General features: G+C 39.3%; 5 protein-coding genes across 10 annotated transcripts in view; 2 read left to right on the forward strand and 3 right to left on the reverse strand.

Annotated features, from left to right (window-relative positions):
* LOC122671543 (alpha-glucan water dikinase, chloroplastic-like) overlaps positions 1-4,027 on the forward strand; it is a 48,759-nt gene extending 44,732 nt beyond the window's left edge. For all 3 annotated transcript variants that reach the window (XM_043868823.1, XM_043868825.1, XM_043868824.1), the window contains 4 exons: positions 1,769-1,942; positions 2,048-2,140; positions 2,244-2,359; positions 3,611-4,027. In XM_043868823.1, the coding sequence (XP_043724758.1) occupies positions 1,769-1,942; positions 2,048-2,140; positions 2,244-2,359; positions 3,611-3,815 (588 nt within the window). In that variant the 3' untranslated portion in view covers positions 3,816-4,027. The remainder of the gene's footprint in view (positions 1-1,768; positions 1,943-2,047; positions 2,141-2,243; positions 2,360-3,610) is intronic.
* Positions 574-7,538, forward strand: LOC122671545 (chaperone protein dnaJ C76, chloroplastic-like). Of its 2 annotated transcripts, XM_043868828.1 has the most exons (7): positions 574-584; positions 4,800-5,018; positions 5,351-5,525; positions 6,070-6,256; positions 6,534-6,640; positions 6,861-7,068; positions 7,237-7,538. In XM_043868828.1, the coding sequence occupies exons 2-7, from the start codon at positions 4,930-4,932 to the stop codon at positions 7,356-7,358; spliced, it is 888 nt and encodes a 295-aa protein (XP_043724763.1). In that variant the 5' UTR covers positions 574-584; positions 4,800-4,929; the 3' UTR covers positions 7,359-7,538. The 2 variants fall into 2 exon arrangements, with proteins under 2 accessions (XP_043724763.1, XP_043724762.1); XM_043868827.1 differs by lacking the exon at positions 574-584 and having other exon boundaries at positions 4,770-5,018.
* Positions 6,766-10,788, reverse strand: LOC122671546 (sirohydrochlorin ferrochelatase, chloroplastic-like). Of its 3 annotated transcripts, XM_043868830.1 has the most exons (8): positions 10,678-10,788; positions 10,219-10,436; positions 9,970-10,031; positions 8,788-8,898; positions 8,566-8,658; positions 8,351-8,474; positions 8,251-8,309; positions 6,766-7,031 (listed from the first exon to the last, which is right to left on the reverse strand). In XM_043868830.1, exons 1-6 carry the CDS (start codon positions 10,716-10,718, stop codon positions 8,373-8,375), a joined length of 627 nt encoding a protein of 208 aa, XP_043724765.1. In that variant the 5' UTR covers positions 10,719-10,788; the 3' UTR covers positions 6,766-7,031; positions 8,251-8,309; positions 8,351-8,372. The 3 variants fall into 3 exon arrangements, with proteins under 3 accessions (XP_043724765.1, XP_043724766.1, XP_043724764.1); XM_043868831.1 differs by having other exon boundaries at positions 8,251-8,474; positions 10,219-10,316; XM_043868829.1 differs by having other exon boundaries at positions 8,251-8,474.
* Positions 10,789-12,959: 2,171 nt separating this feature from the next.
* Positions 12,960-15,560, reverse strand: LOC122670639 (heme-binding protein 2-like). Its single transcript, XM_043867585.1, has 2 exons — positions 15,318-15,560; positions 12,960-13,498 (listed from the first exon to the last, which is right to left on the reverse strand). The coding sequence occupies exons 1-2, from the start codon at positions 15,518-15,520 to the stop codon at positions 13,096-13,098; spliced, it is 606 nt and encodes a 201-aa protein (XP_043723520.1). The 5' UTR covers positions 15,521-15,560; the 3' UTR covers positions 12,960-13,095.
* Positions 15,561-19,414: 3,854 nt separating this feature from the next.
* LOC122638264 (enoyl-[acyl-carrier-protein] reductase, mitochondrial-like) lies at positions 19,415-23,911 on the reverse strand. Its single transcript, XM_043831140.1, has 3 exons — positions 23,634-23,911; positions 23,280-23,463; positions 19,415-19,915 (listed from the first exon to the last, which is right to left on the reverse strand). Exons 1-3 carry the CDS (start codon positions 23,773-23,775, stop codon positions 19,693-19,695), a joined length of 549 nt encoding a protein of 182 aa, XP_043687075.1. The 5' UTR covers positions 23,776-23,911; the 3' UTR covers positions 19,415-19,692.
* Between the last annotated feature and the right edge of the window lie 1,501 nt (positions 23,912-25,412).

Consider the following 25,412-nt stretch of genomic DNA (forward strand, 5'->3'; position numbering starts at 1 on the left):
AAGGTTGGGTGGTTGGGGTCCTTAAGAGACGGCTTAATACTACATTGTTTTGGCCTCTTGGGTCCAACACCCAAGCCGAAACGCCCTCTCCCAGTTTATGGGTATCCACCTTTCGCTTCAGTAAAGCTTAATGTGGATGGTGCTTGTAGGGGTAATCCGGGCTATGGAGGGGGTGGGGGGTCATTAGGGACTCGAATGGTGTGGTCCAGGCGGCCTTCTCTAACTTTTATGGTGTTTGCACTAATTCAATTGCAGAGTTAAGAGCCTTGAGGGATGGTTTGCTCCTGTGTCAGGAATTAGGTTTCTTTGATTTGGTGGTTAACGCTGATTCCGCATCCAATGTCAAATTGGTTAACCAAAAGAGGTGTAACTTATGGAAGGGTTGGTACTGGTTCCAGGAGGTTTTGGCCTTAGTTTCTTCTACTCGGGCTTACGTGTCCTTTGCTTATCAAGAAAGTAACAGGGTGGCTGATTGGTTGGCTAATCTTGCTTGTGACTTTGGGTCTTCTATCACTTTCCAGCAAGGCTGTCTACCTACGGGCGTTTTTCAGGGTATTCTTCGGGAGGACAAGGCTGGACTGCCTGTTCTCAGAAAATAGCATTTGTATTTTCTTTTCCTATCTGTTCGGGTTTGGAAGGTTTTTGTTTTTAAGAGGCCAAGAGTGGTTTTGCTCCTTGGGTTGGGGTAAGGTGGAATGTCTCCCCCCCCCCCCCCCGGTGTATTCTCTTGTTATTTTTTTATTTTAATAAAATTTTAGGGGCTGGCCCGGGTCCCAAGTAATATTTGGGATAAAAATAAAATAAAATAAAATAAAAAAACACAACCTATACTCTTTTATTTGTGGTTCACAGCCGCTTATGTTGCTTTTTATCTGTTTTCTTTGTGAGGATTACTATTTGCCTTCCTTGAGAAGGGCTTATGATGTTGCTGCTGCTATGGTATTTTGGCTTGTGGTTGCCATTCTCTGCCACTTATTTTGTTCATTATAGTTTTGATTTATTCGAGACGAAGATTTTTTCCACTACTATTGTGCTGATGGCTGATGTGCTTATATTGGTGTTGCAAGTAGGAGTTTTTCCTTTGGTTCTGTTATTACTGGCTCCTGGCTTCTACAATGGTTATATCTGTTCAAGTTGGGTTTTGCTGGTTATGTCTGTCCTTATTGTTCCAAGCTAGAGCCTAGGATATATATGCTCCAGCTTGAGGGGGAGTGTTGGAATTCTAGTCATGGCGATGTTTAGTAGCTTTGGTGATCCTTAATAGTGCATTATGTTGTTTATTATTTATGGTGATACATTGTGTTGTTTATTTTTTATGGTGATGTTTAAGCCATGTAGCTTAGTGGTAGTATTGTGGGGTTTTTGCATTCGATCATGACTCTAAGGAGTCATTCTCTATTTAATATATATGCCCTGCTCATGGTAGAATAGATACACACAACCAAGAGCTAGGGTTTCTTATAGTTCGCTCTTCTCCCTCTCTTCATTACTGATCCTGGTTATCAAAATGTGGTTTTGTCACAATAGGTTTTCTGGTACCCCTTATGTTACAGTCACTGGTTGTAATTGATATCTAGTGTCATCACCGTAGCTATGGTTGCAGTTTGCTGCAACATTCAGCTCTGGTACAACCTGTTTTGGCATGTGCATAGATCCACACACACACATACAGGATATTTTGAAATTCTGGTTATTTCAATTTCCAAACTCTGCTATTTTTGGAGATAGGTGTTCAAATCTTGAAATTCTCTTGCCCATCTCACTCCAGGTCTGGGCTTCAAAATGGAATGAAAGAGCATACTTCAGCACTAGGAAAGTAAAACTAGATCATGATTATCTCTGCATGGCTGTCTTGGTTCAAGAAATAATTAATGCCGATTATGCATTTGTCATCCACACCACGAACCCTTCTTCTGGAGACTCATCGGAGATATATGCTGAGGTAATACATGTGCTCCACTGTGCTAGAACAATACATCTGTCTATACTTCTATTTTTGCTTGTCTTATGTTGATCATTTATCTATATTTGTCTCAACCTGACATAGGTGGTGAAAGGACTTGGAGAAACTCTTGTTGGAGCTTATCCTGGTCGTGCTCTAAGTTTTCTCTGTAAGAAAAATGACCTTAACTCTCCAAAGGTGAGTGTTTATGGTAACAAATGGAGTAGTGTCTCATAAAGCACACATTTAAGAACTGAATTTTGCATTTTTTTTAAGGCTCATATCTTTTCTTCATTTTCAGCTATTGGGTTACCCGAGCAAACCCATTGGCCTCTTTATAAGACGATCAATTATTTTCCGATCTGATTCCAATGGTGAAGATCTGGAAGGTTACGCAGGTGCAGGCCTGTATGATAGGTAAGATTTTAAGGTTTAACCATCACTCCTATATTGATGACTAAATTCTTTAAAACCATGAGGGCAAGAAAAAGAGAAAACTCAAAGCATAACTAATGTTTCTTAAGCTTTGCCAACTAACTCTTTTGTGATGTGTAATTCTCCTAGTCTTTTTTTTTGGTTGTTGATAAACGTGTAATTCTCCGAGTCCTCTCAAATAAAATTGTCTTTTTTTTGTGTGTGTGTGTGTGTGAATGCCTCTTTAGTTGGACAGTAAATATACCTAAAGAAGTTTTCCATAATTTTTATCAGTAAGATACCTCCAAAGTATTCTATTTATAAGATTTGGATACAACACGGCCAAGAATTTTCATGGGGCAGTGAAACACTTTTTTTTTTGGTCAAAGAGAATTTATTCATTAGAACATGAAGAGGACATGGAGTACAGTGAAACACATTATGACCCTCCCCAGACCCCGCAGTGGCGGGAGCCTTGTGCACTGAGTACGCTCTTTAGTGAAACACACTTGTAAGTTTGCACTAGTGTGCAAGATGACCATCATGTGTTGGATGTTACTAGTCATTATGAATGGAAGTTAGGGTGGTTAGGGACAGACATTTGTATGAAATTTCTATAGCCTTGATTCAACAGTTAAGTTGCACTATTTTGCAACCTGTTGGTTGCGGGTTAGAAACTTGGAAGAAACACCCTCTCCTGTGAAGCAAGGGTAAGGCTGCGTACATTTTCCCTCCCAGACCCTGCAGTAGCAGGAGCCTCGTGCACTGAGACGCTCTTTTAGGCACAGATATTTTTCTGGTATGGTAAAATATCCTTGTTCACCAATTTCCAGTTGGGCCAGTCTCAAGCCCCAATCTTCAGTATATGGACGATCATAGCCAATCTGATTTAGTGTATTCCTGTTGGACATGCTACACTTGGTTCATCCCAAAAGAATGTGGGACATGAATTGTTTATTAGCGATAGTAGTGATGATTCATTTATAATTTGGACATTAGATGGGACACTGGTTCTCCACCTCTTTAACTGAGAATTGCTTACAACATAGATTGAAAATTCCGAAAAAAAGTCATATAAAATATCTCTACCTCTCTCCAGAAGGTGGCACTAATATGCAGGTCTGCAGTATATGATTGTTTGTTTAGGGTTGTTCCTAGAACTCTGTCTGGTTATATCATCAATTTTCCATCCATATCATATGTTCACCTTTTATTTTATTTGTTCTTATGGTAATGGAGATTTTTATATGACAGTGTTCCAATGGATGAAGAAGAGAAGGTTGTTCTTGATTACTCTTCTGACCGACTGATCACTGATGGCAAGTTCCGCCATTCAATCCTGTCAAGCATTGCACGTGCAGGAAGCACCATTGAAAATCTGTATGGATCCTCACAAGACATTGAAGGTGTGGTCAGAGATGGGAAGATATATGTCGTTCAGACTAGACCACAGATGTGATTAAGAGTTCTACATTGCAGTTGTCTTTCTTTTTTTCCCCAAGGATGTATTGTCAAAAGATATAGGTGGAAATATACTTACTTAGCGATACACGTCAGCAACCACAGAAAAGAAGACATCATGTAGTTTGTGATTCTAAAATCCAGTAGAAATTAGTATCTGTTGTTGTATCTATATGAATAATAGCATCTACTGTTATATCTGTATGATTATTTAATATGGAAAGATTACTTGCTCCTAGCTTTGGTTTCTTTTGCTCACATTATCTGCCTTAATTCCATGAAGTCACTGATGCCTTCAGGATGGTGCATCTCATATGGCTGGTTGACTTGTCTTTCGACATGAATTCTCAACTCCAGTACATCACTAAAATATGCTTAAAGACAACCATTTACTTGTTCAGATTGCAAAACATTCAAATCTAACTAGTAAACTTCACTTTGCAACCAAATATTCCTTTGATTTAAAAAGTAAAATTATCTGTAAGAGTTTTAAGTAGTTACACAATCATGGATTCATGGTTACAAAACTAATTTTTCTTTTCAAAACTGCTTCTACCTCCCTTCTCTTCCTTGCAATCAGTAGAAGAAAATTTTAAAATCGATTTCGATCAAAATTTCACAAAATATTTTGGATTCAATTGAAATCGTAACAGACCATCAAAATTGCAGTGTTGAAATGGATCAAATTTTATGAAATTGACCGAAGCAGACTATAATTTTACTGAAAATTTTTGGATTTTACAGAGATCAAAATAGGGTCGAATCTGAAATTTCAAACTTTAGCCACATCATCTGTGTGATGTGGCTTTAAAGTGATTAGATATTGGTTCAAAGCCTGGTCCAACCTCCCTTCACACTTGAATATGGTTTTAAATCCGGATATTCTGCATAGAAATATCTACAGGCTTGACATTTTGCAGAATCAGAGACTTAAAAGTATCTGCTAGTCTGCTACGCTAGGGTCCAAATTTCCTTACTCCAGGACCAAACCAAGTTATCACAATCGGGCAAAAGCTATTTGAATCACCTCCAAACATTTAGGATTTAGCCTGCGTTGATTTTATTTTCTGAATTATCAGACCACAAGTCAGAACAGAACTTGAAGAAGAACAATGTTCTCTACAACTTCAAATCACCTCCTCTCAATACCAAATTCTCCCGGATTTAATGATCACCTCAGGCTTGAAAAGCCCACTTCAAGGTAATCACGTCTATGGTTTGAAATCCTGTTAGATGTGCTAAACAAAAATCTTTTTTTAGAGAATTTTCTTGCTATTCTACTTCCACGTTTCAATCCCACCTATGACCCAACAGGGAAAAGAAAAAAGAAGAAAAATATCTCATGACTCGAACTTGGATTTAGTAATAATTCTATTAAGAACCTGTTGGACAGTTAGAGTTTGGATTTAGTAAAGTTTTGTTGATCCCTTTGTGATGTGATCTTCGATTTAATAGATGGTCTTACAGTGATAGCTGTTTTTTTTTTTTTTTTTTTTTTTTTTTTTTTTTCCCATGTTCGTTTTAATTTTTGAGTTGGAGGAAGAAGTCCATCATTATCAGATGTTGTTATAGAAAGAAAGGTGAAGATTCGAAGACGGTGGATTACTATAAGCTGCTCGGTGTTTCTGTTGATTCAAACCCACAACAAATCAAGGAAGCTTACAGGAAATTGCAGAAGAAACATCACCCTGACATTGCAGGCCAAAGGGTCAGTTATCTTTCGGTCCTTCTATTCTGCTTTCCTTCTACTATTTATTTCTTTCTTATGTTGGACTTTGTATTTGAATAACGTGAACAGGAGAGAAGAAAGAAAAGAAAAGAAACCAAAAAAACAAACTGTCTTGCATCGAGCTCGTACTATTGGATGAGCGTGTCGAGCTTTCAGGGCTGCAATGCAGTGCACCACCAGATGCCCGCACTACAGAGGATCGGGATGTAGATCAGTCCTGACTGATTCTAACCTAATCTTCAGAATTGGTCAGGATTGGTGAGAAATTGGTTGGAATCGGCCAAACATGCCCTAACCCTAGTTTCCATACAAGAATCAAACGAGCTGAATCGGCCGGAATTCCAACCCCAATTTTTGAAAACCCCATCCAGCAGTTCAAAGACCTTCTATCAATTTTAGAAACGTTTCTTTTATTTTTTTATTTTTTTTTACTTTTTTTTTTTTTGGGGGGTGGGGGGGAAGGTGGGGTTGTAAGTGCGATATGGAGATCTTAATGGCCATTTGATGTTTATCCTTATTTCAGGGTCATGAATATACCATAATGCTGAACGAAGCCTATCATGTGTTAATGACAGAAGATCGCAGGAGAAATTATAATGCTACTATTGGCAGATCAGGACTTGGAAGTGACTTTTCTGGCTTAGGCTACAGCTCTTGGAAGGGTCCCTTCAGATCTCAGGCTCTTTTTGTTGATGAAAATGCTTGCATAGGTCATTCTTCTTCCTCCTCACACCCATAATTCCAGAGTTCTACTGATATAGTGATTTCTTTTCTCTTTCCCCTTAGGTTCCCATATTTTGATTCGAAGCTCTCCTAGATTGAAAGATACATTTGATAACAAGGATTGGTTCAATTTACTTGGTTACCACAAATTTAGGGCCATGAGGCTTACACTTGTATTATAGTTTGATCAGTTGAATGTCTCCACATCCATGTAGTTTATCTAATAGGATCTGTATCATTTCTTGGTCTGAAATGGCTGTGTAGGATGTAGAGAATGTGTGCACTATGCAAGTAACGCATTCATGATGGATGACACTCTCGGATGTGCGCGTGTCAAAGTTCAATTTGGAGATGATGACAAACAGATTGAGGTAAACCGTATAGGAAATGAAAGAACTTACAAACCTCATTAGTAGTCTATATATTCCCCCAATTCAATGTTACTGCTTACTATCCTGAGATATCTATGGCCATAAATCTTGAACAGAGAAAATGGTAAAGAAAGTAAGAGTTGACATGTGAATGCATGCTACTGTCCATGATTTCATCTTAACATTCTCGTAAGGAAAATGATGGAAGCAGCGATGATAGGTATCGATTGATTCATGCCCTGTAAACTGCATCCATTGGGTGGATAGAGAAGAGTTGCCAGTGCTTGAATACCTTATCCGTCCTCAGCCAAAAGAAGCATATGGTGTCTTTCGGGGTGGGTGGGAAAGACCCTCGAACGTGTTTGTCGCAGCCAAGGCCTTCAACAAGCAACTGAAACAGCAAGATCATCATCACCATCAGAGAAGAGGTACAAACTATTAGTTCTTATTGTTATTCATCCAATGGGTCTATCTAGTCCAGAACTGTCTCTCTCTCTCTCTCTGTTTTTGTTTGAGTGCTTGTGTGAGTGATTGTCATATTCTTAAGGTTACTTACAGATGCTTTATTTTATGTATCACTGGCGTTGGAATTGCAGCACAAGGGCCTGTTGATGAAGAGACCACAGCCCAGGTGAATGCTAGAGCTATGGCAAGTATTAAGATAAAAATGGAGCAACTTTCAAGACTCTGGTCTTGGATGAGAGAGATCTTTGGATAGAGACATTGCAAAATTGCAGCTTATGGAAGCCCCATACACAAGTGATTAGAATTGAATGGCCACCAGAAAATGTCAGGTGTTTTTTCATTTACAAGGGACAAAAGATATAGCACACACACAGAAAGAAAGGTCGATGGAGCCCATTCAAATGTTACATCCCATATATGTACATATAATGTCCATTTGCAAAAAAAATTAGGTTATGTTTATAATCTGGATGATATAAATATACCTCTGTTTTTTAAGCTGCACCTCCCCAAATAACATTTGGCTCAAAGATGCATACAAACTTATGAAGCATGCACTTCACTGTTTTAGGCATTAAAAAAGGGTTACAAAAAGGTTCTAAATTTTGGGTTTCAGTGGGATTTCAACCCTTGGAAAAACTGAAATTTACATGAAAATTCAGTCTAAGTTTCGTAAATTTTGTAAGTTTCAACATGTAAATTTCAGTAATCATTTTGTTTTGATCATTGTCGAAACCATAATATTTCGTCGAATTTCCAACATTTCAGTCAAAATTTTTAACCATGGCTACACATCCAAAATGCATTCGGTAAAGCAGACAAGATAAAGAGGAATAAACCTCACAGGGGCGTTTGCTAACCCCCAATCACAAAACTATAGTATTAATTTTGATCAAAACATACTTTCAAAACTTAGATATCGAATACTTTAGAAAGGGGATAAACTTAATTTTTTAAGCAATGCATTATGTACAATAATAATTCAATAATATTATAATGAACAAGAAAACAGCAGCTCAGGTCTTAAGCATGCTCAAATATTGAGTGAACTTTCTACACTATGCAGGCATTGATTCTCAGATCTAATTCTCAAGCCCACACCATCCTTTGATTATGTCTCAACCTGGTCCCTGCAAGACCATTACCAGAAACTGTTACATTGGACCACCTCATAAGTCGAGCCTGTTGATCAATTGAATGGTGCCATAAATTGCAGCTTACCAGGTAATTTCGATATATCTGAACAAGCCAAGCACATAATGAATAGCTAGTAGAAACGACATCTGCCAGTTCCAGAACAAGCTGCACACTCATCCGCATCCCCAGCTACATGGCTCAAGCAGTGCTTGATCCTGTCATTCACAACATCCTGCAAAACCAAAATTTCAAGCATTTCAAAGACTATAATTAGAAACTACACTAGTATCATATTTCTTACTCGCTCAGGAGAAACTCAATACCACAATTAACTCATGCAGTCCAAGAGGTGCAGTTACGATGTACGAGACGCCTGAGTGCTCCTTTGCAGCATCAGCTGTCAAGGATGGGATATCCTAAAAGAAAAAATAGGGCTGTGAAAAAGGATTCTCAACAATTACTCCATCTTCTTCATTTATTAAGAGAACATAGCCTAGATGTGGGTCATCCACTATAATTCATGAGGTTAGAGCTTTGGAGTGCACCTTGTACCAATGCCGCCCTGGGGAGAGAAAATAAGGACTAACAATTACACGATGTGCCCCTTGTTGCACACATGAATTGAATGCATCTTTGATTGATGGCTCAGCCAACTCCTGGTTAAATTAACAAAATGCTGAAAAATAAGGGTCAGGTTTCCAGAACACCATATACACATAATCACAAATGTACATTACCAAAGATAAATGTCCCAAGTCAGCATCACCAAATAGTAAAAAAAAAAAGAGAGAAATATATCCCCATTTTAAGCAGAAAAAACAAAGGATCACCAAATCATATAATAATCTGACAACAAAGCACAGCAATTCTTCTCCTTTTTTTTTTTTATTATTATTTTAATTTTGACATCATATTTAGGCGTGGTGACTTCAGCTTTCAGAAATTGGATGAGAGGTATGCTGGGTTACAGTCCAGTTTAGTTAGTTTGTTGCCAAGCCAATTTTAGGTAAAGCTATGCTCAGTTACTAGTGACTACACAAAAATAGTTAATTGGGTCAACAAATAGACGAAGATAATGTGTTTGATTATTCAACACTTAATGATTCATTGTACAATTGGGGCTTCCAGCCTGAGTTTCTTAGGGGATACTTCATTGAAAAACAAGAGAGAAGGAAAAAATAAAAAAGGATGCATCATTGCAAAACAAAAGGAAAATCAAACTATTTAGTATTTCCCTAATTGGCAAAATGGGGCAACAAAATATTACAGTTTCTGAAACCCAAGTGATAGTATGCTTTCTGACAATCTTAAAGCACCTAGTAATTTCATTTGGTTTCAAGATGTGGAAAGAAGTGGGACTTGTTTAGCAATGACCAACAAACCTAACCACTTTTCTGGAGAGGCAAAAGTGTCAACCAATCTAGCATGAGACCTAAGATGCTTAGGGATGCTGGAACTTCAGCATAAGAGGAGCACATACTTACCTACAGAATTCATATAATCAAACTCCAGAACCACCACAAACTTTAATGCCCAAAACCCAAACATTTGTTGAGGCTCAATTTAAGTGGCATTTTCAACTTATTATGTGCATGATTTATATATTCATATCACTTTTCTGTACACCCTCTATATATGTTTAGATCAGCATCATTACAATTCAAGTCAATGAAAACAAAAATTTACAAACTACATAAATAATTAAATAAGAAAGAGAAAAATCTAACCATATGAGCAGGTTCCACAATTGGGTATCCAGTTCTCTCTCTAAACATGGCTACAAACTCATCTGCAATTCAAGAAGACTGAAACTCTCAGTTCCATAAATAATGCCCTGAAAAATGTTCAAACCAACGATACAAAACTACTTAATCAATGAAATAAGGAATAAAAGCTAAAGAATGAGAACAAAGAATTATAAGAATCACAGGAGGAAGGAGGAGAGAGAGAGAGAGAGAGAAAGAGAACGATCATACTTAGCATGAGGTTGGATTCTTGGCGCCGGGAGCCATGATCAACAATGATCACACCATCTTTGTCGCCTAAACCGTGCATTTCCCGTCGAGACCCTTCACTGTTAGCAGTCAAACAGAAGTTTTTGGACCAAAGTCTGCGTTTTGCTGAATTTTGCTGTAATTTTACAAATCTGGGAAAAACCCATCGAGGGTTTTCCACAGTTCCCCTAACTGAAATTCTTTGATTGCCACACGAACAAAAGTAAAGGAACTAAATTAAATCCAGTACAGTAGCGATAAACGCAGTTAGAAATATATCTTATTAACATGGGGGGTCCAGGGGTTGGGAAGAATAAACCGTAGAGAAAACCAGATTGGATTGAATCTTCGAGGCAAGCATGGAAATTTGGGAATTCCTACAAGGGAAGGTTTGCAGGAGGAGAGGTAAAAAAGGAAAAGAAATGGCGGGAAGTAATGTACCTGGAAACGGTAAACTGAGATGGAATTGAAGATGAATCCATTGACACCTTTGGATTGGAGCAGAGTAATCCGAATACAAGCCAAGCCACCACTCCTCGCACAGACGCGGAAGCAATTTTAATACAACTCGTCCTGGCTCACCTCACTTGGATCACTTGGTGCGGTTTGGTTTCTTCATTGAACCACACGTTCAAGCCAATGATGCCCGCTTTCTGCTACAACTTTTAATACAATTAGGCCCTCTCATAATCAAAATTACATAAACAAATTTAACCCTCTTATAATCCAATATTTGATAACCAAATTATAGCTAAAGATATTTAGGGTGGTGATCAAATTGGTTCAAAGACACCACAGTTGTAGGAATTGGAATCGGAATCGGATTGACCAATCTGCATGGCCGGTACCGATACTTGACTGATATGGATTGGCCGATATGGGTAAGCTACAAATTCAACACCTTCGACCCTTCTTTCTAAATGGGGGTGCTCGGGGCACCTCATCTTGTCATTTCATCGTTGCTCATTCTCATAAGGCCGAAAATGATTACTTCGACTTTGAGATAAACTAAACTCCCTTCACTTCTGGATGCTGGCAGCTTTGGAAAGGAAAGTCAATCTCACAGTTTTAAAGGAAAGTAAAGAAACAAGTTATGCAGCCCTTCTCTACTAGGGCATTCTTGGGGGTAGATCAAATAGAATTCCATTAATCTTTCCGTTCTTGTGGCTCGAAAAGATAATTCACTCCCACCGTTGTTAAAGCAAGCCCGTTCATCCTTCTGGTAGTTGGGCTAGTCAGGTACGAAAAAAACCAAGGTTCTAAAAGAAATTGCCAACAAACTCTTTAAAATGAATAACACTTTCTATTTCAGATGGACTCAATAAGGGCAAGGGACAAGGTATCGGCGAACCAATGAAAGTCTTCTAGAACAAATATCAAGGACAATGTCTTGGTTACGAAACATACTGAAATACTACAAAAAGATATGGGATGGATGAATTTTTATCCTATGCGGTTCCTTGACCGGTGCAATTCCCTAGTGCCTCTCACAAGAGGAGGGTGGACTCCACCCAGACAGAGTGTTCGGTCAGGTGCTCCGAGTGGGTCCCACACCTCTCTTGTGAGAAGCACCAGGGAACCGCACCGGTCAAGAACCATAGACAATAACGATACTGAGATAGATTGGGGTTTTTCTTAAGAAAAAAAAAATGGTGTTTTGATCTGGGATTGGGCCAATATGTTTCGGTATTGATATCGGTATTGATGGCTACCAATACCGTGAACTATATCCATGAATGACAGACAACCTTACCATGTTATTGGGGGGCACTTTTCACCAACATGGCTTGTTGCTTTGGTAGTTTTATTGGAAAAATGGGAGAGATGCAATTTTAAGAAATCTTTGCCTTTTCTTCTCAATTCTAATTTCTAAGGTTCTAATCAGTTCATGGCAATTTCAACCCAAATAGAATTGGTATCAGTTGAGGGTGATCCCATATCCGATACTGGGTTCTTGAACCTTGACTATGGATTCGAATCAAACTAACATGCGGCAGTTCTGGAGGCAGTACCCATTCCAAGTTAATGAATGATCCCTGTAATTATAGAAATCTGAATCTAATTTATGGGAAAAGGTTCTTGGACTCTCTCTCTCTCTCTCTCTCTCTCAAATGACCACAACTAGTGGTCCTGTCCTTCTCAAACACATGCCAGCCTCACAGATGTCTGTCCTCGGCATTTTCCGACACTGGTAAATTCTAATAAGTGAAATGAAAAGGAAACCTTCAAAGGTGTTTTTGGATGAAGTGAAAGAGCAACCTTTCAAAGGGGTGTTTGAATGGAAGTCCAGTGGATGAAGAGGGAAGGGAAGGGAGGGGAGGGGAGGGGAGGGAAGCGTTAAACAGTTTAAAAAAACAGATGCCACAATTCCCTGATCAAAGATTTAAAAAAGAATAAGCAATAGCAGCAACAGCTTTGACACAACTCACTCATGAGGTCCTTACCTGAAATTGCTTGTTCATAGAGAAAATGGAAAGCAAGGAATCAAATTACAATTTCAATCCAATTTCCATCACAGCCAAAATTTCAATTTGGTGAATCCAACCAGAATTTTAAACTAATGATGAGATCAAACACCCTTTTGCAAAATATGACATATGGATGTACAGGAATAATCACATATATTTCAAATCCATTATCTTATTGTGCTCAGGTGGAATTATCACATCTGAAAGGCAGTATACAAGTATCAACTGAAATATCCAGCTTCGACCCAAAAAAAAAACTGAAATATCCAGCAACAGTTTCCTATACTCTTATATAGATATCCATGAATACACGAGTACAGTGACACAAAGTACTATACAGCATTATACATTCAAGCAAATCTCAATAGGGCCCACCAAATTCAGAGAATATTCACTGTGTAGCTACGCCACTGGATCCACAATCATCCAGTTTAGATCCATCAACCTTCACCCAGACCTCATTTATGCGCCCGATTAGCCGAAAAGGAGAGTTATACGGTGCAATTGAGTATGCATATTTACCATCAGAAGCAGTGGAGTTTGCCCATGGGTCCCTAGCAAACCCTGAGAACTTCCTGACTGCGATGCAGTGGCTTCCCCATGCATCAGATTGGAGGTTCAGCTCTGGGAGAGGTAGAGGTGGTGCTGCTTGAAACTTCACTGGCAAGTAGAACTGAACAAAGTAGGCTGATGAGCCTAGGGGTCCTTCTCCAGGGACGATGCTTGTCAGCACAGGAGCTGTCATTCTGATTCTAGAGGAGTTTAAATTGGCACCTTGGATGTACTGAAATAATCTGTTAAGTCAGCATGAAAAAAGATTCAGCAAAAAACAAGGTGAATCAAATCATCTGGATGAAAGAAGAAGCCATGAAGTCAACAAATGACCAAATAAAGCTTCAGTCTAATGTTTGCATCAGAAAAATTATCCTTATAGAAGGATGCTCAATTTTCAATTCTAATGCTTTGAGACCTTGAAGGAGAAACTTGACAAGGCAAAGGTAATCAAGGTTGTCGAATTGTTCTCTTTTTCCTAATATCAGTAAGGTGCACCAGAGGATTCTGAAGTTTGTCAGTAATCACTACACACCAGTAATTAGTGGACATGAGCTGTCTTTAAGCATGCAATGTGGGTCTCTAAAAAAAGATAAAGTTAGAGAAATTAAAAATCATATATAATACCCAACTCTTAAAACAACCTAGTCATTATGCATCTTAGAAAGCTTTTCACTTGCATCCTAAGTTGCTCATGTTGCTGCAGGATTCTGAATGATTGCAACCAATTACACCACCACAAGCCTAAATTAATTTCACATTATTCATTAGTTCCTCCTTCATGGGTCTAAATATTTTTAAGAGCCCATGGTTTAGTAATTAACAAATACATATTAATAAATCTGAAGTCTTATAGGTAGTGCAGCTTGCTTAAAATTCAGATGGTTTTTCAGCTGCTCCAACACAAAATAAGAAAAGCATGACTATCTTGGGTGATGGCCATCTCACGACTTGCAGACCCACCCATAGGGCATTACATCACCTTTTTTGTTCGTTCCTTCTTCATAGACGTTCCACAACCCTATAAATTTTTATAGCTATTAAAGGTATGAACTTCGAAGGGGGCGGGACTTCATTATCTTCTTCTTCTTCACCTTTGTCCACTCCAGGTGTACCATTGTTAATGTTTCAATTGGTAATAACTCAATTGCATTGGCTACAATCTCTTCCTTTGATCTCCTCACCTCGCTAGAGGACTCTTCCATTGCAGGGTTATTGGCTGACGTACGTGATTCAAACTTGTCACCCAAAGAGAAGTGAACTCACACCGCCTTCCAATTTCTCGACCATTTCTCTCATCCCTGGCTCTGATACCAGATTATACGTGTACGAGAGAGGGAGGAGAGAATAAAGAAGAAAGAGACAATATGAAAAGAGATAGAAGACATTCGAGAGAAAATAAGGAGAATTTGTTGTGGCTTTACGGACGAAGCCGGACATCTTGGCTAAGGTGAGAAAGCCTACCTCATCTCTAAAGAGATAAATTAGGGATTTCAAAGACTATCTTTAATTAGATTATGGTTGCTATAAATAAGAAACTACTTCTTAGTTAACGAATTATCCATTCCTTATGAACTCCTCTAACTTTTTTTCCCTACTCTCCTTACTACATAACTCCTTAGCCACCTAAAACACTCTACATAATACCCTCCGTGAATTACATGAATTACACCCCATACCCCATAACCGTAACACAAACCATGAAAGTTTGACAGTAAATTCCACTATCTGAACGAACATATAACACCAATTCCACTTCCAGTCAGACCGCTTACAAAATTCAGAACTGAATTCAATCATTCAATGATTACCATATAGAAAAAACGATAAATCTTAGGTAAATCAACAAAAGTATATGAAGTTCAAACCCGGCAAAAACCACATGTATTTCCCAGTAAGTTCTTAAAAGCCTTAAGAATCCTTAAAAATTACTTGGCAACTTGATAGATTCTCATATCAAACGCTGGAAAAGGTCCAGTTTTCACTCTAATTAATACTTAAACAATTTAACTAACATTTGTCTGTAAACACACAAAATACCCAACTAGCATGTATCATCACCTGTGAAAGCCTTCCTTTGTTGCCTTTTCGAACGAAATTTCTGTAACAGGAGCTGACATCCACGAAGATTCTCTGTAAAGTCTTATCTCGAAATCTGATTCGGAATGAACGACTGTGAACTGGGGAGACTCGATCCCATTACAGGAGAAGATTAAGCAGAAGAAAGCAATGAAGACCAGCGATAACAACAGGTTCTCCATCATCTTGCAAGACGAGGAATGAAAAAGAGCATCTTCGTCGCGGATAAATAGTCGGAAGGGCGACTCAAAGTTTTCTCCACCTAGTTGTTGTATAATTACGAAAAGACCACTTAACCCAATTAATCCTGGGCCGAGTTTGTAGCCCAATGGACAGAGAATGGAACCAGGGGACGCCTATTCAAAATTATGAGTATAACTGTACAAGCAATAGATCATAGATGTGTCTTCAGACCATGGTTTCAAATATCGGGTATCTGCTGAAATTGCTGATCCTGTATCAGTGGAAAGATTCTTGGTAAGGGCAAATTTGTCCAAAAATAATTTTTTTATAACAATTAAGGCCAAAATCATCGGGTATAATCATCTACAGCTGATATGTATCAGTATCAGTCAAGACCAATACGAGCTTGGGAGCACGTGCACGTTGACCAATGGGAGCATGTGCAAGCACGTTAGGCTCCTTTGTAGCGCGATAGGGAGTGTAGCACACATCCAATGGGCTGTAGTGCTTGGGCACGCAGCCCAACACCCACCTGTGTGTTGTGTTGGGCTGCGTGCCCAAGCACTACAGGCCATCGGATGGTGCGCTACACTACCTATCGCGCTATAAAGGACCTAAATCCTGCACAAACATCACCTTGGGCGAGATTTTCGCCTTTCTATGGGGGCAATGTAGTATGGCGTACGCTTCTGTGTCTAGGCGCAGGAGTTACGCGGGCCACGCGAACAGGTAACATTCTTTTCCCCCGTTAAAAAAATGGAAAGTAGTTTTTTGTCCGAGAGTATGGCCTACGTCAGCATTCCCTTGTTTCTATCTCTCTCCTCAAAACAAGGGGGCAGAGTTGTCTTTTCATATGGGGTAGCAAAGAGATAGACTCATGGAGTCATGGGAGTGCTGGCGTAGGCCACACTCCCGTACGCCAGCACTCCCGGACAGAGTTCTTTTTCCAAAAAAAAATTAATTCTATTTTAGGTGTTGTTGGACCTCAATAAATAGTTATTTGGGGGATATATACAAATAGAAAAATTATCAACGCCAACCCTGATGTTTACCTATATTTTAAGACACACTCACTAAGTATCATAATATCAACGGTTACCTATTTTTGAATGGTGTTACATATGAAATTATTTTGATTAATATACCCTTTACACTAAAAACATAAAAATCCTATTTCTAAATCATTTCTTACCGTTGGAGACTGCAAAACCCATCCCTTCCCCTTCTACCTGAGGAGCTTCTCTCCCCCCATCGGCCCACCCATTTCCGGTCACTGCTACCTGAGCTTCTCCCCCCACCCATTTTTGGCCACTGTAAGTCATTCTATACCTCCCCATCTGAACTGACCCATTTCACCATGGAAAGCGCCTTATCGAAGGAAGAAAGTATATTCTCCACTGACATATTGCAGTCTCTTCAGAATAGGATGGATCAAGATGCATCTGGAGCCGCTTCACTAGCTCCCTCCCCTGCTTTAGCTCATTGAACAAAGGTTTCCACTCCAAATTCCCGGGGAAGACGTTGAAATAAACAAAGAAGGTCCATTCGACTAGCACACCGGAGAAAGTTACAGAAAGAGAGAGACTTTCTTTAACCAAAGACTTTTTTCAGATGCTGAAACTCCAAGACTCTCTAGTGGACAAATTTTGAAAGATTCCTATGTTCTCTAAGAAAAAGCCAAAGTTCCAATCAACAATCTAGAAACTCCATGGAAAGGAAAAAAGGACAATCAATAAAAGTGAAACAGGGGAAGGGGACCGTGGAGAACGTTTGCAGAAACTCACGACAATGAGAGTTATGCAACCAGGTCTTTCCATATTCTTTGAGCAGCTTTTTGTTGCCCCTTCAGCGAGTAAAGCTCAGAAAATCTGGAAGAGTCACGAGAGAAAGAACTAAAGCAATGCCAATGAAGAAGAGAATCTGTTGTGATGATGATCTCAACAAAAGCCTCAACTATGATCCACAATGCGAAGGGCAAATTCTTCCTCCTTACTTCCTTGTCCCCTAAAAGTTCCAAAATTTAGATTTTATGATTTCCAAAAGACGAAAAGGGATTTAGAGGCAACTTCTGAAAATCCAAACTTGAGATGAGATAAACCAAAGGAGATCTATCATAGTGAGGAGAAGCTACAGAGAGGATCTCTGTGAAATAAGCACAAGAAAGACAAAAATGCTTACGGAAAGGAAAAAAAAGCCCTCTTTATGATTCTATCTTCTTGATGAGTCTTTTACTTGAATCTTTCTTGTGTTTTTAAGGACTCTCTACCCCCCCCCCCCCCTTTTTCTATTTACGGGTCTCTGCTTTGTTTTCAATAGCATTCCAAGTGACATTTGGAATCTCTGGTTTTTTCATTTTGAAACTTCTCCGTTGTCTATGTTGAGAGATCCTACTTTACTGGGTTGGGTCTAGAAGACTTTTACCTTTGGCTTCTTTTCTGAGTACTTTAATTCCCTCTTCCGGGCTTCTTGTTTCGCAAAATCGTATTAACAGTGAAGCTACTGCGATAATGGATCCTTGCTCCGCGACCTTGAAGGCCAATGCTTTCAGTACTCACCAAAGTGAGTAAGATTCGTCGGGGTCTTCTCTACGCTCGACGTCGTGTTCTTTGCTCGTCGGACTGGTTTGATTGCAGAGGTGAAATAAGGTTGCAATTGCAGGTTTCTTCATTCGATTGAGGAGGGTTTGTGGGTGTTTTAATTGAAAGGGTAGATTAGGTACTTTGCCCACTAAGAAGGGTAGAATTGTTTTTTAAAAAATATTAAATACCTGACATCATCACTTAACAGCACTTAACTAACGATAGGGGGTCTGTGTGGAATTAGTTTGGTAAAGCAGGGAGTGACACTGATATTATGATAGTTAGTAGGTGTGCCTTAAAATATAGGCAAACGTTAGGGGGTGGCACTGAGAATTTCTCATACAAAATAAGGAATAAGTGTTCATCCGGTGAAATCTCTTATCTACTGGTGATGTGACCAAATATGTGAGAGCTCTTAGGTCACAGTTACACTCCTTATGTCCTATTGATGAAGTTGAAAATACCCCTCCCCCATGCAATCCAATGGTAGATTTGGAGATTAAAACCATTACCCAAGGTGTAGATAAACTCAGTCCCACAACAAAAGCTACAAATGATAACAAATTGTTTTAGTCTAAGATATGGGTCAAAATTCGAGCTTAAACTTGGATATGAAGGTTTGCCTTAATGCAATTTGCTTGTGGGATGGTTTCAACTCTAAGTATATATAATAAGAGCTTAATGCTTTGGTTACTGATTTTGAATCAATCCTTAGGTGGTCCATCGAATGAACAAGATTACCTAATTGTAACTAGTGAGATGTGATCATCGACCAATGAATTTAAACCCGTAAATTTTATTCCTCCAAACTTAATTCCATCTTTTGCTTCCTTTTCGTGTAGGACATCCAAAAGAACCCAGAAGTCAAGATTCTAGTTCGATCAACTTAATTAACTTATCTTTAATTAGTGCGGTGATGGATAAGTCATATAGAATGATGAAGACAGTCATTTTAAGTTGATGGCCGAGTAGGGTTGTGGGTTTTATCCTGTGAGGGTTAGGGAAGGGATGACCTGCAAGAGTAAAGACTTTCCTTGTGCTAGTTGATAGTTTTAAAAACCTGAACTAATTTGAAACAGGGTAACACAAGAATCAAACCAGAACCAGCCGTTTTTGGCTAAAGTCGGTCTGGTTTTTTGGCTTACCATACCCTTACAGTACTACTCCAAACAGATCAAAGTATCATGCAGAAGAACCAGACCAAATTTAGGATTATAAAATGTTTAAGCTTATGCGGCCAAATACATCATAATATACACAAGTCCTCAAATTATTGTCTGCTATTCTAACTATCAAAATAAAATCGACCCAATAAGATGATTGTAAACTTTTGCTCCAAGTTAATCTGCATTTTATGAATCCCACAAACACAGCATAGGCACGTGAGTTGCATATTCCCATAATATGCACATCAATTCCAAGTTCCAAATCCTGTTATGAATATCACGAAAAACAAAAGCAACAGTTCATTACAAAATATCAAGAAAAACTTAATCCCTCCCAATTTTTATTAAAAATGGAGAGAGAGACCTGTGAGAATTGATAACTGGAAGGCCAATCCACATCCATCAGTCATCACAAAAAAATCGAATGTCTTAAAGGTTCAACACCTTCAGATTCTTCTCCTTGAGGAATGCACTCCATTCAACTGGCTTACGTTCTGCACCACCATAAACAACATGCTTCGGCAATTTCTTCCCATATGTTACGAATGTGCCACCATCAGCCACTGCCTTGCAAACAGCAGTTGCCTGGTATCCATCACTGAAATTCAAACCGGCAGCAGGGCTTAGCTCACTCACCAGGCGCTTCATATACCTGGTTACAGGGAAACCAGAATGAACAGAGTAACCAATGGAGATACATGGCAGCATACACATGCTGAACCGAGACAAAGAAAATAGTTATTCAACATGTATGCTTACACTTTGTGGGCATGCTTCTCAGCTTAAGGAATGCACAAGAAGTGGATAACATCTCTAAGAATCAACAGTTTCAGGACAGGACCCAAGATTATCATTACAGTATCACAAGCGCAAAAAACCATAACTTCAAACAGGCCCAACATTGGGATATAGCTCTAAATCCACCCCCAAGAGCCAATAGATTATAAGTATTTCACTTCTACCAAATTAATAGCCAAGATAATCGGTAAGTTCGTTGAATACCGATTTGCAACCTGTCGGTGGTGTCAAAGACTCATAGTTAATCAAGCTAGCAACTTCAAGGAATAAAAGACTATTTGATTTCCAGAATGACGTTTGGAATAATATCACTTAAGAGTGAATATAATTCAAGGTCCAACCAAGAGTCATGTATCAATTACCACTCAACATAAAAAAGAGTGAAACCATTCTGCTACACTATATTTGGATGAATTGGGTCCATGTAAACAACTTCACCTTCTCCGGTAACTGCACTGATGAAGAAATAGGAAATAGATGGTCATTCTTTATTACAAACTTCACGTCCTCACTGTTATACAAAAAATACTTCTAAGACATCCATAAATGCCTAATTAGTAATGCAAATGCCGCCAATAGTTATCCATTAATAGACCAGAATGCGAGGCTCATCTGTCATCATGAGTTCCACTGAAACGCTGGCATTTTGGACAAATATGCGGTAAGAATCAGTCAGCAGTTCCACCCTTCCAGACCTATTCTCCATTTGCCCATGAAAGGGAAGATTGGTTAAAGACAGTCTATATTTGGTGGAAGGAAGCAGAATCTGGACCCCCTAGACTAATATGCAACTTAGACCTAAGAGAAAGTTCAACCTTGACAAGGCAGGGACCTGTTTACCAAATAAATAAATAAAAAATAAATAAAAGACAAGGCAGGGACCTAAGAGCATGGCACAACAGTAGCTGGGGTATCTTACCAATTTGCTCTTCATTCAACACCAAGCTCCCTGACGACTCTCATTTCCCACGCAAATCATCAGGAACTCACTGTCCTCCTAGATTTTCCTACTTCATATAGACTGCTTCAATCAACAAACTTCTACAATTGGACATATCATTAACTAAGGTGAACAATTATAGAATGTATGCATCATGTATGCAGAAATGAAGGGTTTCTGCAAATCATCTTCTAAACCACTGCAGATGATTCGCTTTAAGGAGTAAGTTTCTGAAGCGTTTTGGATAGAGCAGGCTCAGCAGCTCCACCATTCTCCTTGTCTCTCTTGATAACTTCATACTTCTAGTGCTCTTCAGACGCTTCATAAACAGGAATGGCCCTTAAGGACACAGCTGCAGCAATATATTGGTTTTAAGGACATCAAGGAGGTTGACAATTTTCGAGAACCAGCCCAAGGGTCTCAACTGGTTGGTGTCTATATTCATAGCTAATGCTCAGAATTTCACTATAGTTAATTGCTATAGGCCATTTGATGACTAGAAATGCGTCGCAAGTGAATGATTCCCTCGGCTATCCACACTGATATAACTCTACTTACACATAAACCTTTGATAACTGGTATACAATTTACTGATTGGGGTGGGTAGTGAAAAATTAAAGAAAAATGACCCCATAACATTGAAGCATCACATTAGAGGAGTTTCCTTCATAACATGGATGTTCTGTATGCTTACACTCAATAGGTCTACGAGGTCACTTAAAAACCTACCATGCATCTGGAATTAGTCTGCCCCTGTAATCATGGAGGCCACCGGGATCAGAGCCATGCCCTCACCTTCTTATAAGGTCTGATGAGGAAGAGAAACAATAACCGATAAAAAAAAAGGCCTCAACACCTGGATTCTGCATTCTAAAAAGGGGGGTGAGGGGGAGGGAACTTGACTAACAAAAGAATGACCAGAAGAATGATCCTGAAGAATGGGCTTGAACTCAAGTGTTTCATATGATTTAACCATAGTGTTGCATCTCTCCATTCTGAAGAAAGGGGGGAAAGGGGAGGAGAGGAACTTGACTAATCAAAAGAATGAACTGAAGAATGGGCTTGAACTCACCTGTTTCATATGATTTCAACATAGAGTTGGATCTCCATTTCATACGGAGAACGATTGTTCAAGGTGAATGAAGCAGGGAGGTATTCTGGAATGTTGTGTCAGGGTGACCAATGAAGACACCAATAATGTTGAAGGAGAAATTTTATATGGCATCCAGCAATGCATTACAATGCATATTCGAATTGATTTCTTTTCTCCCTCCCCCCCCCCCCCCCCCTTCCTTCACTTTTGGGCATGGGTCAGAGGTCTTCATAGAAAAGAAAGTTGAGAAATAGCAAATTTATGGATTGCACATAACTTAAATGATAACATTAAGAGGGACAAGTGGCAAGACTACAAATTATAGAAATACAAATCGAAGCATCCTTAGGAAAATAGGGTGACAACAACAAGTGAATAAGACAAGACAAAGTTGGAAGATATCACCTGGGGGGATGCAGAGCCACCTGGATCGGTAGGGCATCAGGTCCCAAAGTTGAAAAAGTTTCTACAGCAATTTGTAGAAAGAATTTCTTTTTCCTACACCCTTTTCTCCTTTATTCTTTCTTTTTTTTTTCTTCTTATTTTTCTTAAATTTAATAATAAATTGGTGACCGAAACATGAAGCAGCTTGCAGGGCAGCAGGTTGACTGGCCAACTAGAAAGGAATTAATATCTTGTCAAAAAGCTTCTACATGGCCAATCAAGATGCAGCACATATCCTTTGAAAGGGAATTGATAATGTTGCAGGTACCCAATCTTCAATAATAGAAAAATATACCCTGCAAGATGTAGCCTCTAGAGGATCTGAACTACTAGGAAAGGGTGGTCTTAAGTACTTGTCTCCTGCAGACCCCATTCAACAATGGTAGAGTGAACTACTTCGAAACTCAAATGCATATCTGTGACACCAACCTACACTTGAAAGTTTTAAATACAGTGTATGAAAAGAAGGGAACTATGCACAACCATCAAATTAGGAAGTTTAAAATTTTATGAACCATCCAATCGACAGGCCTCTGGCTGGAGGATGCCCCAGCCAAAACTGGCAACCATCTTCAATGACCAAAGTAATCTGATCGGTTTATTTTCAGCTAAAAGATAATAGCACATTCTTCAGGACCAGATATCACGGGTATCATAAATGCCATCATCGTTAATTTGGTGATAACAAGAGTAGAAATTCAAACAAAAGCAACAATGGGGCTGATGGAAGAGAGAACGTACCAAGTATTGGTGTAGCTTTCTGGTACAACGATATCCCCACCAAGTGCCTTAAGCTCTTCAATTATCTCAGGAGTTCCAGGTTTGTCCTCAATTATGCTTATGGTCTGAAACTTACGCTCTTTAGCCACTTGAATCACAACTTTTCCAATTTCACTGTCTCCACAGTTCTGCACCAGTGTCCCACCTACGCATACGTTTCGCAACCGAAATTCAAACAATCATGAATTCATGAAAATGAATCCAAATTGCATAGACTACTGGTTCTAAAGGAACAGAATCGAATAATGATCAACTGGTTTTATTGGAAAATGAATGTGAGATTGAATGGATATCAAGCTTTAGGGCTTTCAGTACCTGATTTAAGACCAAGGGAATCGATGAAAGATCCAACACTCTTCATCAGAGAAGCGGCATCGGAAGTCGATAAGCTCCGGACTCCAACCCAGAGATTAGGGTTTTGATGCCCCGCAGCAACAAATCTACGAATGGAATGCATATTCTACCTCTCGTGCTTGATCCACAGGAGAATTGCTGTCTTGGCCTGAAAACCTGCCTATGCGGCGTCTCTGTTTTCAATTCAAGTATTCAACACTTCCAGTTTTCCAAATTCCAAAAGCTCCACTTCCTTTCTGCATAATGCAATTTTATTGAAATATTTCCTCTTGAGGGATAGTTATAAATTTTTTATCAAATTACCGTAAGAGAACTACACGCGCTGGTGATCTAGGATTAGGTGGGGAGGGGGGAGGCATGGTTTCAAGAATCAGAAATAGGTATGGTGAATCGGCCGAATCGGATCGGAATCAACAGTGATCAATTCCGATTCCAACCGTGGATAGAATTGGTTCACACTTAAAACCCTGGAAATTCTGTGTTTGTGTCTGAAGATCGATTCTAGGGTTCTTGGGGACTGATTTCGATATGTACATGTCCATAATTCTGCATTTTAAAACCTTGGGAAAAGGGCCATGGCCCCAAGGGCCAGATCTTTATCCTCTCAATTACACTACCTGTACTTGACGTCAAGTACATCTAACAGAGGAGGGAGAAATGACTATCCTACCCCCTGCCCGAACACATTGTCCGAGGTGGGGTCCATGTGGGGTTCACCTCCCTCTATTAGATGTACTTGACGTCAAGTATGGACAATGTAATTGAGAGGATAAAAATTCCCAAGGGCCAAGCTTCAAACCGCATGGCATGTCTGCACAAGGTTCAAAAAAACAGATTGGATGGTATGGATCAAGCTAATCCAGATCAGAATTGACTGAGACTGATCTCGATTCTAGTTGATTTGGATTGAATCGATCCTCTTCGGAAACTAGGATTTAAAGGTATTTTTAGTCGATTCCCATTGATTCTAAATTGATTTTAGACGATAGGAATCGGTTAGGACCGATCTAGATCCCAATTTTGGGTTTTTAAACTCGGTGTCCGTGCAAAAAACGAGTACATTATTCTGAAGGGGTGCAGAACGAGGACACAAGTTTTCTAGATAGAACTCAGATTTGGCAACTATGTAAGCCAAGGGTTTTGTGCTCATAAAAATTTGGCACATCCAAAGTTACCATGTGCAAATAAGGCATTTGGAGTTGCATCATTAGTTTTGTAACTCTGCTAACCCTATGACTAAGGAAAATTATCTCCTCCAGTTCCCTGTCCGGCCCAATTCCCTAGTTCCTCTAATAGTGGGTGGTGGACCTCACCCAGACAGAGTATTTGGGTAGAGGTAGGGTGGTCATTTCAACCCTTCCCTCTTTGTTAGAGGAACTGGGGTATTGGGCCGGACAGGAAACTAGAGGAGATAAAGATCCCTACAACTAACCAAGTATGTATAAAGTTTTGGGGAAAGTTTTCCTCCACCCACGGAGTAAAGTTCACCCAACCATAGGAACATTTTTATTCTACTCCCTATTGTATGAAATCGATAATGCCCTCCTTATTGTTCCTGATACCCATCTTTAGATACACAAATCCATGGGAAAGAGGCTCTCCGTTCGCCATGGGTGTGGGAAAACTGCCTCTTAAAGTTTCCCAGGCATGAGCATAGTTAACAAAATCAATAAAACTTGCAAGTAGCAATGCGGCCAAATTAAAATTTTTGAATAACTGAGTTTGGATACAATTCAGGTT

This window comes from Telopea speciosissima, chromosome 8, assembly GCF_018873765.1.
Source record: "Telopea speciosissima isolate NSW1024214 ecotype Mountain lineage chromosome 8, Tspe_v1, whole genome shotgun sequence".
NCBI lineage: Eukaryota > Viridiplantae > Streptophyta > Magnoliopsida > Proteales > Proteaceae > Telopea > Telopea speciosissima.

Excerpts from the sequence above, each read along its gene's own strand:
- LOC122671545 (XM_043868828.1), top strand. The coding sequence starts at position 4,930 with ATGTTCTCTACAACTTCAAATCACCTCCTCTCAATACCAAATTCTCCC. Across the intron at positions 5,019-5,350 it reads CTTGAAAAGCCCACTTCAAG|TTGGAGGAAGAAGTCCATCA; the intron begins GTAATCACGTCT and ends TTAATTTTTGAG. Across the intron at positions 7,069-7,236 it reads TCATCACCATCAGAGAAGAG|CACAAGGGCCTGTTGATGAA; the intron begins GTACAAACTATT and ends TTGGAATTGCAG.
- LOC122671546 (XM_043868830.1), bottom strand. The coding sequence starts at position 10,718 with ATGGATTCATCTTCAATTCCATCTCAGTTTACCGTTTCCAG. Across the intron at positions 8,899-9,969 it reads TTGTGGAACCTGCTCATATG|GAGTTGGCTGAGCCATCAAT; the intron begins GTTAGATTTTTC and ends TAATTTAACCAG. Across the intron at positions 8,475-8,565 it reads GACTGCATGAGTTAATTGTG|GATGTTGTGAATGACAGGAT; the intron begins GTATTGAGTTTC and ends TTGGTTTTGCAG.
- LOC122670639 (XM_043867585.1), bottom strand. The coding sequence starts at position 15,520 with ATGATGGAGAACCTGTTGTTATCGCTGGTCTTCATTGCTTTCTTCTGC. Across the intron at positions 13,499-15,317 it reads ACAAAGGAAGGCTTTCACAG|ATTATTTCAGTACATCCAAG; the intron begins GTGATGATACAT and ends CTGACTTAACAG.
- LOC122638264 (XM_043831140.1), bottom strand. The coding sequence starts at position 23,775 with ATGCATTCCATTCGTAGATTTGTTGCTGCGGGGCATCAAAACCCTAAT. Across the intron at positions 23,464-23,633 it reads TTCCCTTGGTCTTAAATCAG|GTGGGACACTGGTGCAGAAC; the intron begins GTACTGAAAGCC and ends ACGTATGCGTAG. Across the intron at positions 19,916-23,279 it reads GAAAGCTACACCAATACTTG|GTATATGAAGCGCCTGGTGA; the intron begins GTACGTTCTCTC and ends CCCTGTAACCAG.